Genomic DNA, 11,243 nt, shown 5'->3' on the forward strand with positions numbered 1-11,243 from the left:
TGCTGAGCACTCTCCACAGCATGGTTCTGTGACTTGAACAGCAACAGACAGTGTTGTGCAGATGTCTTTCAGGCTGCCTTAGAGACCTCTAGGGATATTCCCAGGCTTGCTGGAGCTGGACCCTATTCATCCACTGCTTTACGTCCATTTAAATGGTCAGCACAAGTGAGAGTTGGCTACTGGGGTTTGCCTAAAGGAGGCATTGCTTCTCTGTCATCCCTAGATTGAACATTGTAGAGATACATATAAGGATAAAATAAAAGATAGGGAAATAAAATATGCGATGAAGTATTGACATTGTTTTTCTTAATATTAATATTGTTGTTTTATATAATTGTGCCGTGCATCAGCCCGACTGAGCGAAAAACACTTCAGATTCCTAAATATAAACTTTAATTCACTATTTGAACACATTTTATTCAGTACTTTTGCAGGCCATGGTTCATGATAGATGTCTTGGAAAATATATATTCTAGATTTTATACATTTTCCTCTTACATTTAAACCTTGCAAGAACTGGGTTCTTGCCTTAAATATGAAAAAATAAAATAAAAATCTAGTGGCTGCTATTAAGTTACCATCACTTGTTATCCTGTGAGCAGGGAATGCACAGAGCGCCACTCACACCAGGGCCCCTTGGATGGGCTTTAGTGCTGTGCAGAGACCAAGGTTTGGCCTTCAGATGCCTCCGGGGGCTGGCTGGCCGCCCTGCCCGGCCCCGCCCTGCCGGCTGCTGGGCGCGTGGCACAGAGCTAGCAGGGCAGCCAAGACCCCATCGTTGGCTGCCACCGCGCCAGGTAGACTCTGTAGACTCAGCTCACACAGGCACAGGCTTTGACCGGGCGCTGCCTTGGATCCTGCCTCCGCGCCCGCAAGGAGACGCGCGGATCTCACGTCCCAGTGCGGGTGTCTCCCGGAGTGGCGGTGGCTTAGGTTGGGCGGCTCCCTAGGCACGCACGTCACCTTGTTTGACAGCCTCCTACTAAATCAGAGAGCCGCGCCGGCCAGGAGCCTCCGCGCGTCACTGGCAGCTCCAGCGGATTAGAACTCGCCTCCTTGCTCCTCCCTGCAGTCCCGTTTAAAGTTAAGGCTGGGTTTAAGAGAAAGTTGAGTGAGCCTAGTTTCTTCAGCGCTTTCTTCTGCGAGATGGTAAGTGAGGAGCTGGCCTTAACTGGTCTGCTGCCAGGACCTGGGGGCCCTGGAAGACAGTAAACTGCATTTCAAATATACTCCTCTTTGGGAGATGCCTTTGTACTTGCCAGTTAAAATAGGCACCCGTTTTATTCTCTGTTCCCGTTCTTTGCACATTTGCCTCCCTACCTCACCCATTTGCCCTCACCCCGCAAGGCTTTCTTTCCCCCCACCTGTTCCTCCAGCTGATGCCCACATTTGCAAACACTTAGGTTGGAACTGCTTAGGAGCCTTTGGGGTTTGTTTTCCTCTCCGGTGTCAATTGCATAATAGCTTAGCTCTGATTCCAATAATAACCTCCGAAAAGAGTCTACAAACATACTTTTAGAAAGAAAAAAGAACATAGCACTTGATAAACCTTTGGCTGAATTTCTTTAGGCAACGGCTGCCCAAGCTGTACTCTAAAAGTTCACTCGCTGGGAGCAGAGCCCAAGTGTTAGTCTAGAGACTCAATGATAACTTAGTTTTATTCTCTTCCTCCTCCTCTTCTTCTTCCTCCTCCTCTTCCTCCCCCCTCCTCCAGCTTTTCTTTCCTCTCCTTTCTGCTTTCTCTTCTGGTATCTTTATTTATGTTATGTCTGAGAAAGTCTTCAAGGCAGCAACAGACTGACAGTGTTTAAAAAGTTTGTTCAAACCTGTCCTCTGTTGCCACAGATGTCTTTTACCTGATTAAACATTGACACATAATTAAGAGTGGGCTGTTGGACAACTTAGGGCAGCCTGCCTGCCCTGCATGGTCATTTGGAAAGACCATATCTGAGGTTTGAGGAGTGAGTGGGGCGGGGCAGGAAGGTGTTCAGTGAATCAGAACACAGTGCAGAAAGCATGCCAGGAAGCTACTGGTGGCAAGAGAACTTGGAAAGGGTACCAAGCTTTAGTGATGGCGGAAACTAGAGCCCACTGCCTTTATTCTCAGCTTTTCACATGGAGCGACGGTAGGACCCAGTGACTGTAGCTGAGGGGAAAATGTATGTAATCACCTCTGTATACATAGATACCTATATATGTATGTCCATCCACGTACCTGTCATCCAACCATCATGTTGAGGTTCGCTTTGTTGCTACGTATTGTGATGCTAAATTCCGTACCAGAAGGTCTAGCCCTATGAGTAAATTACAAGCTTTTGTTGTGCCAATGTCGTCCTTAATTTAAAGCTATTGGTTAAATAAAACTGGCCAATTACTAGAAGGATTTGAGTGACCTGGTTGGGATTGGAGAGGCTAGAGGAGAGAGGAGAGCTGGGGAGGAGAAGGAAAAAGAACAGGAGGAGAGGAGGAAGCCATGGTGAGGGGAGATGAGCCATGAGCGTGTGGCCAGGAGAAACAGCAAGTATCTGAGGTACACTGCTGGGGAGGTAGCCAGGTCAGCAGTTAGAAAATTACATTAGGTGTTCCCCCCACCCCAGTGATTGTCAAAGCCAAATAAAATAACCACAGTCTGAGTCTCATTCATTTGTTAGCTAGTTGGGGATAAGCTTAAATTGGGTTTCCTATGGTATAAGGCACATACTTGGTTCAGATTCCCTGTCTAGGAAGTTAGTTGCTATGATACCATGCAGAAGTGTTCTCTCTCTCAACACATTGCAGTCTGTGATCCTTATCTCCCAAGGCTATTAGAAACACAATCAAGATATCTCCTACAGAGTTACAAATAGTTCTTCTATTTTTGAATCTTCTTTTTATTTAATTTCTGGGTAGCTTATCAGTTGAACTGAGTACGTATAGTAGGAAATATTCTTCTGATGTTTACTTGCCTGGTCCATCCAATGCTACTTATTTTGGGAAAAGGCCTTAGGAAAGTACTGGGTCATTCAGAGAGCCTACTCCCTTTTTCTTGTAATTGTAACCACAACATATATTGTTGGACCTGTAGTTATCACCTTCATTGTTTGCTTCGCCGCTTATCATTTCTCTGTTTCTCCCACTCTCTCCCTCTCCCACCTGCCATCATGCCATCCCCACATCCCCACCATGCTGAATTTTACAGAACACCATTCTGCCTTGCCAAGATCAGTATTTTGTAGGAGGCCAGTGTTCTAATTGCCCGTATTCCACTACCACGTCAGAATCTGGTGTTGACGTTTCCAAGGAGACTTGGGTCTCTTTCTGGGCTGCTGGTCTCCTGGACAACTCTGAGCTCCAACAGGCACCACAAGTGTTGGGTGAGTTGACTCTTGTGCTTCCCTGTGAGAATGGGCCTTTTTGCAATCCCCATGATAGGGCTGAACCGCTACAGAAAAAGAGATATTGTAGGGAATTCGAGTAAGCCCCCAAACTCCTGCTTTTGTGGGATAAATCTGGTTGTTCTGTACTCGTCAACTAGGAAAAATGAAAGTCTTCCCTCTTCTGTGTTAGATAACTTGTTATTCCCTACATTGTGTAATTCTTAGAGGTTTCCAACTCATGGACTAACTTTGGGTCTATAACAAAGTTTCATAAACAGCACATATTTGGAGTCAAGGTATCAGGTGGAGCATTTATTTAGTAATTTGGTGAGATCCTTTGGACCTTGAGGGAAAATCAAGAATGAGTAACAATGTTTATTTCATAGCACAGATTCTGAGAACAGTACTACATACATAGTAACAACCGTTCCCCTTTCACATGTGCCCTTCAACTTTAGAATGATGTCCGATGTTGATGGAAATTATACAGAGTGCATTGGGCTGGCACTTAGGCATATTAAAGGGATTTCTATATTAATGTGTGGTTTCTGTAAAACTCTCAGGCACTGGCAAATCAAAGACCCATGAATTTACTCCATCCCAAGGTATTTTGGAAACTGAAGTGTTTAGGACAAGATACTGAAGCAAAAACAAACACATAAGGCATGGAATAAGTTGTTCAGTCTGGTCTTTTTCTTTATAAGCAAAAGCAGAAGTAGAATGTCTCAGGATGTGAACCCAAGTTTTATTTTTATTTTCTTGCTCACCATTGTGATTTAATACTAAATGTTTCAGCAGCATTATGTTAAAACCGGCCCATGTCAGGACTGAGAATGTGCGAGAAACAGTTTTGATTGCTGGGTATAGTTGCTGTAAATAATGAAAAACATAAACCTTTTTGAAAAAAATTAAAATGTATAGATATGAACACTTGAAATAGATCATGTATAATTTGGTAGGGAAATCTCCATGAAATTGTTCAGAGAAACAAGAAGCATATCCCTGACGTAACTGGCAGTAAGAGTTGGGAATTTGGCTAGGCCATGGAGGACTTCTCCACCATATACAAGGTCCTTGTTTAAGTGTCTAGCATTAATTAATAAATAAGCAGATGCTGGAAAATGTTATCATACCATAGCATAAAATTCTCAACAAATTCTGCCCTTTCAGAAGTCACAAGTAGGCAGAGTGAGGTTGAAAGGCAGCTTTACAATGTAGGATTTGATCACAGAACTAAATATCATCAAATGCTAAACTCAGAAAATATAAACACGACGAGAAAGGGTTGGTGGAACCAACCTATCATGCCTTGTGGAAAGCAGGGTCAGTCAATATTCCTATGAGGTACTAAGAGGGAAGACATAGCCTGTATTCCCTTAGCCAGCAAGCATGTACATCCCACTCCAGGAGCTGAGCTCTCTTGAGAGGGCACCTCTTTGGCCACTTTTGCAGGCAGTCCATAAATATCTCCTCACTTCTTTCTTCTGACATCTTCGAAACGTGTCTTTTCCTGTGTAAAAGAGAAGTAACCAAGTCTATTAAACACTCAAACTCATTCATTGAATTTTCAATCACACAGTTCTGCATGCGTTCATTCGTTTTCTGTTTCCACATAGAATCGCCCAGTGGCTTCAGTTTCCCTGTTCCTGATTCGTGTTCATGGGAAGAGACTGAGCTCTCATCCCAGCTCTACAGAAATAAACAGGTATGGATAAGTATCCAGAATATTGACACTATCCAACTCCATAAATCCCATTCTTTCCTGAGTCCCCCCTTTTTTTTCATATTGATTTTTAGTTTTATATCGTTTCTACTTTTAAAAAATCACAGTGGCTCAGTGTTGTGTGTCCAAAGAGATAATGGTTAGATGAACAACCTCACAGAAACAGTGGTTCCAAGTAAGCCAGTGACTGACCTCTCAATTCACCATTTTTTTTATATTATCTGTGGAATAGTTCAGCAGCCCTACTCTCTGGGCTGCTGCCAAGAGCAAAGAAGGAATACAGTAATGTTTCCAACCATAAACATAGCTCATCTTTGAGAGGAGGGATGATGATAAACGTTTTCACTCCTAAGATCACTCCTTCTCCAGGTTTATTTGTGACTCTTCCTGAGGAGCAGTCTTATTTATTGCACACACAGACCAACCAGTCTGGTGCCAGGGGAAGCAAGGTCACCTCTCTCTCTCTCTCTCTCTCTCTCTCTCTCTCTCTCTCTCTCTCATAAACGTGCAAGGAAGGAGTCCAATCAAACCTTCTTACTATCCTTCCTATGTTTAAACAGTTCCGTGTGGTTCACTTTCCTCCATACCCACCTGATTCCCTGTGGTTACAGTTTTGAGAGTCATCTGATCTCTCTAAATACTTTGCAATGAATGGAATATTCTGTGCACAAAACTGAACAATCAGGTGGTAGGGAGTGTGGATTTAATTTAGGACTCGGAGGAGTAGGGTTCTTTGAAACTATGTTCATAAAACAAACAAGAACAATCAAGTTTAAGAAGGTTGGGGAGCAGTGAATTATTATTAGGTTACAAAACCAACACCCGGGAGCACCCTTCACCTTTCTGTGCTTCCTGCAGCTCCAGGATACTCTACTACAGAAGGAGGAAGAACTTGCTAGGCTACATGAAGAGAATAATCACCTCAGACAATACCTGAATTCTACTTTGGTTAAACGTCTGGAAGAGAAGGCCAAGGTATGTAATTATCTGTCTTACAAGTTCAAGACAGTGAGTTGACAAGGGAATCATCACGTAATACCCCATGACTAAACACACGATGTTTACTTGAACAAGGTGTCTACATGGAACTTAATAGGATCGTTATCTAGCCTTCATGATATATATGGCTTCAACAGGATTTTTATATATACCATCTCCCAGAAGTTTCTAGTTTCAATTTTTAACTAGATATCATCAAGGAAGTTGTTTAAGGACACAAGTTAGAGGAATTGATGACCCTGGTGTTATTAAATGTGGAATATTAGAGTAGAAATCAAGGGGAAAAAATGTCAATAGTTCAAAGTATGTGTTAGATGTTAGCTAAAGTTCTTCCTTAGGGCTTGTCTTAGTTAGGGTTTTATTGCTATGAAGGGACACGATAACCATGGCAACTTTTATAAGGCAAAGCATTTAACTGGAGTTGCCTTTTACAGTTCAGAGATTTAGGACATTGTCATCATGACAGGGAGTGTTGCAGCACACAGACAGATGTGCTGGAGAGGTTGCTAAGAGCTCTGCATCTGCATCCCAATGCAGCAGGAAGAGATTGCCACACACATCCTCCAACAAAGCTACCCCTACTTCTACAGGGCCACACTTCCTAATAGTGCCACTCTCTATAGGCCAACCTTTTAAATTCCTGAGTCTTAGGGGCCATTATTATTCAACCCACTACAGGGCCTTTGTTATCTTAATTTGTAAATGGATGGGCAAAGAGCCTTGGTGGGGGGGTGGGGGGTGCCGGTTGTAGAGACATTTTCATGCATCCTTGAAGAACTGAATTTAGAGTTCCCATTAGAAGTTTTGGTATTCCTCTGCATTCCCGGGAGATTACAGGGAAATCGAGGAGATCCTTGAATCCCAATGGCGAGACATCCTCCAAAGGTCTGTGAAGGACTCTGCATAAAAATATAACGTGAAGAGTGATAGAGAATGACACCTACCCAACTCAGCCTCAGGCCTACAAGCACTCACGCGCGCTTTCACACATACACACACACACACACACACACACACACACACACACACACACACACACACGCACACACACGCACACACACGCACACACCCTTCTCTCATCCACCTGTGCCCCCACTGGTGATAAGGGATACACCAGTGTTCTATCTTTCTTCCCATTTTTCTTGCACTTCTAAGTGAACTACTTTAACCCAAGGATAAATATCTCACCTGTAAGCATTTTTGTTTTTCCTTCTTTTATTTCACATTTCAGTTCGCATTTGCCCTCATTCTCATTAATGTATCGATCATCAGTGATCTCATTTATAGACAAACTATGACATTAATCTAAATTTGATGCTACCACCTGTCTTTTCAGTTCAAAGAGTCACTAAATTTGATTTCTTTGCAATCTATTTAGCTTTGACTAAAACACATTTTTACAGTTGCTACTCTGAAATCCTAACATTGCTTATTAATCCATAAAAAGTATTTTATAAATTTATTAAAGTGATATTATCTTTAACTCTCTTGATATCAGGTCTCTAAATTTAGAATAATGAAACACATCACATAGGATTATTTTGAAAGTTAATATAATAAAAGTAAGACATGGTTTATAGTGTTTAAATCCGTGGTTCTGTCTAGATTCAGATGAATGAGATTTAAATCTAGGCTAAGGAGTACTCAGTCAATCACTCTTATGACTATGTCTTACTTTATTTATTAATAACTTTGATAGCATCTGCATCCAACGAGGAAAAACATGTAATCAATGATTTATAAATGATGGTCCTATTTTATTTACTTATAAATAAGTTTTATAAGTGACACCTACTATTAACATCAGCTTTTCCTTCTCTTAGTTGAAATCTTAAGATATCTGCTTCCTTCAACTTTTAAAAACCGAGTAAAGAATGTGAATTAAAGTAACAATTTATTAAGAATATTTATGCAACAAACAGTAGCTAATTGATTAGTTTTACTTATGCGGAAATCCATAAGACATTCAGCCTTTTTCCCTAAGTAATTGGGCGAACAGTAAGTATCTGCAGGAGGTATAGTTTTCAAATATTGCTTTTCCAGAAATTGCTGTCATCGGATGAGTTTTCCAAAGTGTTTGGAAAACTCAGGAAAGAGAAGAGGAAACCCAAAGAACACAGACACCCCCCTACTGAGATTCCCCAGTCCAAAACTGCCAAGAGAAACCCCTCCACGGAGTTTACTCACTGTGAACAACAACCTGGGCCCCATGTGGACCCCTGGGTTCTTCAAACCCTTGGGTTGAAAGACCTCAACACCATTGATGACACCCTACCAGCTAACTACAGTGCCACCGCTGTCGCCTCTCATCTCAGAACAGTTCCCAGTACATCCTCCCAGTTTGTACACGATGAAGTTGGCTATGCTAATGTCCCCAGAGATCTACACCTTGACTATGTACGTCAGAGAACGCATGCCTCACACACCACCTCCATTCACCAAGATGATTGTTTCAGTTTTCCTAGGCTTTCTAATCCTCCAGTAAGGGTGCAAACTCTTCCTTACCACACTGCAGATGTGTCACCCAACAAGACAGAGGTGGCCTTTTCCACTTCTTTGAGCCCTCACTGCAATGTGAAAACGCATTCTTTCCACCAGGGACAAGCCTTTGTGCGTCGAGATGAGGAGGGAGGTTGGAAGTTTACCTGGGTCCCTAAGCAGACCTAGTGACTCCCTTCTTCTATCACAGAGTACTGCCAGGACCTCCATCTACGAAGACCTCTTGCATAAGGACTTGACCACTGAGAACACAGCAGCCCTTGCCTGCCTCCTGCCACTGCCAATATTCCTTTAGGTTACACATGCAAACTTGTAGGGTATGGTTATTCATAAACCTCACTAATAGGAATCTGCTCTTCCTTTACTCATATTTGACCCATTTACATGTTCATACCTGCTGTTGGCCTTCTCTCATTGTCTGGTGCCTGGGAATATATTTTCTAATTACCGGTGCAGTTTTTGTTTTTTGTTTTTTGTTTTTAAGACAAAACTGTTCTTTTCCAATTATGGCCAGTTTAACGGTATATCATATTCAGTCAAAGTGTAAACCTGGCTTCCATTCATCCTCTGCTTGTCTTTATTTCTGAAGGCTACGTTTAGAATGAGTCCCAATTCTCTTTCACGTACTTGCTACAGGATGTTCACAAATGGGGGTACTGCCCTTTGGCACTATTGAAGACATAGGGTGGATGTGAGTAACATCATATCCATGGAAGATCAAACAATTAAATGTACCATGGTGAGTGTCTCTTAAACAAAGCTAACCTCACTGATAAGCAATACCAATGACAGATTACAGCAGTCAAAAGAACTGCATCTACTTTAAAGTGTCACGTGGTATATTAATCTCTATTGGCAGCTAACATTGTTTCTTTGAGCAATATGGTACAAACTTCTTTGAGGGACTTTAATTTTTTTTTTTTTTTAAAAAGCAAGGTTTCCCAGACTGTACAGAGCCTGACAACTGTTTCACCGGAACTGTAGTCTAGCTTACCTTTGATGTTGTCTTACCCTTGTTCACCCTTCATTCAGCAATTCCACCAAACTATTTATGGAATACATAGTACCGTGTTGGACAAGGTACAGTGACATATGTCCCAAGATCAACAACAGCGCCCCAGTTAACCTTGAAAAAGCTATTTGATTTGTGTGAAGGTTTGACTTTTCTGACTCTAGACTACAGGCAGAAGACTAGGAAACCACTAACATTCTGAATGTTTGTGTGGGTTCCATCAGCTTCCGTCCAAAATGACATCCCAGCCTATTCCCTTTAATTTTGATAAGTGATGCAGGCATTGCATAGGGTTTGTATACAATCAAAGCAAGAAAAATGATGATAAGCAATCTATTTGTAGCATCACCAATTCTGTTCTCATCATATTTTTCAGCATCAGCCAGTGTTGTGTGTTAGTGAGCCTGGTAGAGAGTCATTTGCATCTACCAATAGATACGAATTAATTCTCAAACTGTGCATAGGTTGAATGCAAATCCTAACAGCAAGGATTCATCCTTTTCTAGATTAAAGAAATGTTCCCACGTGTTTGTTTCCTTTCCACGCTGTTCTTGTCAGAATTAAGCTTACATCATGGGCATGCACCTATACTGTCTGCACACATTACTATTTCTTTCTCCCTCATTCCTCCTCATCCTGTCACTTCACAGAAAGCACGTCTGAAATGTCTACTGACTGTAATTTTTTTGTTAGAAAGATGTACCTTTGGTTTTTGTTCTTTGTTCTCTGTTTTAGTTTGATCATAAAATTCAAAGAATCTGTGTTATAATTTCTATCGCTAATCAGTTTTGTTTACTGGTACTCACTGGGGTGTTTTCATAACTTATGGAGCGATAGAACTTTTAAAAGCTTCCTTTTCAAAAGAGTTCCTTTTACATTTTAGTATCCACATCCCTGGTGGGTAATGTCAATCTCATTTTAGAATAATGAAGTGAACATTAGAATAGATTGTATGTTACTCTGCTAGGAATTGTGTAAATAACACAATTACTTTGAAAGTCGAATACACAGAAAATCAAATTGGCAAACAAATATTTATGTTACGTTGTTTAAGCACTGTATTGTGTGATGTATGCCATGAAGAAATACTCAAGTTCAGCACAGTGTGTTGGGACACAAAGAACAGCCACATACACATCACAGCTTTGAGATCATTTCACATCAACTTTGTCTCAGCCTAATGTATACAAGTTACATCCCATTGATAACTTGTTTAGATGCATAATATAAAAGGTGATAACAGAGGGATTACCACATAGTTTTTGCAATAATATCTTGAAATTTCTCATATTTATTTGAGTTACATATAGACTCTCATTTTGTTGATGTGTAAGAAATTTGAAATTTCATTATGTGAGTACATGTTCTGACTTTTATGGGTTGATCTTTCCTCTCCAGCCATCCACTTAATATTTTACAAGATAAAGTGACAAAGGAAAACCCTGTCTTTTGCTGAATGGGATGGGCACTTTCACATGGTAGAAATGATTTCCAAAAATAGATATCGCTCCTTCCAGGTTGTAACCATAATCTTCTCTATTTGCACTAATTTTGTAACATGTTTATAGCTGGATTAGTATCGTTGGGACTTAGGGTTACTGATTGTTTCCTTTTCCCAGGTATATAAGTGAGACTTTTGAATAATCTGTGGCCT

At 41.2% G+C, this 11,243-nt stretch overlaps 1 protein-coding gene across 1 annotated transcript; it reads left to right on the forward strand.

The window, feature by feature from the left end:
- The first annotated feature begins 605 nt into the window (after positions 1-605).
- Positions 606-8,847, forward strand: Gmnc (geminin coiled-coil domain containing). The gene is made up of 6 exons (XM_032899265.1): positions 606-933; positions 992-1,149; positions 3,179-3,353; positions 4,973-5,061; positions 5,938-6,054; positions 8,122-8,847. The coding sequence occupies exons 1-6, from the start codon at positions 606-608 to the stop codon at positions 8,743-8,745; spliced, it is 1,491 nt and encodes a 496-aa protein (XP_032755156.1). The 3' UTR covers positions 8,746-8,847.
- Positions 8,848-11,243: the final 2,396 nt, after the last annotated feature.

This window comes from Rattus rattus, chromosome 4 (assembly GCF_011064425.1).
Source record: "Rattus rattus isolate New Zealand chromosome 4, Rrattus_CSIRO_v1, whole genome shotgun sequence".
Taxonomy (NCBI): Eukaryota; Metazoa; Chordata; class Mammalia; order Rodentia; family Muridae; genus Rattus; species Rattus rattus.

Excerpts from the sequence above, each read along its gene's own strand:
- Gmnc (XM_032899265.1), top strand. The coding sequence starts at position 606 with ATGCACAGAGCGCCACTCACACCAGGGCCCCTTGGATGGGCTTTAGTG. Across the intron at positions 1,150-3,178 it reads GCGCTTTCTTCTGCGAGATG|AACACCATTCTGCCTTGCCA; the intron begins GTAAGTGAGGAG and ends TGAATTTTACAG. Across the intron at positions 3,354-4,972 it reads ACAGGCACCACAAGTGTTGG|AATCGCCCAGTGGCTTCAGT; the intron begins GTGAGTTGACTC and ends GTTTCCACATAG.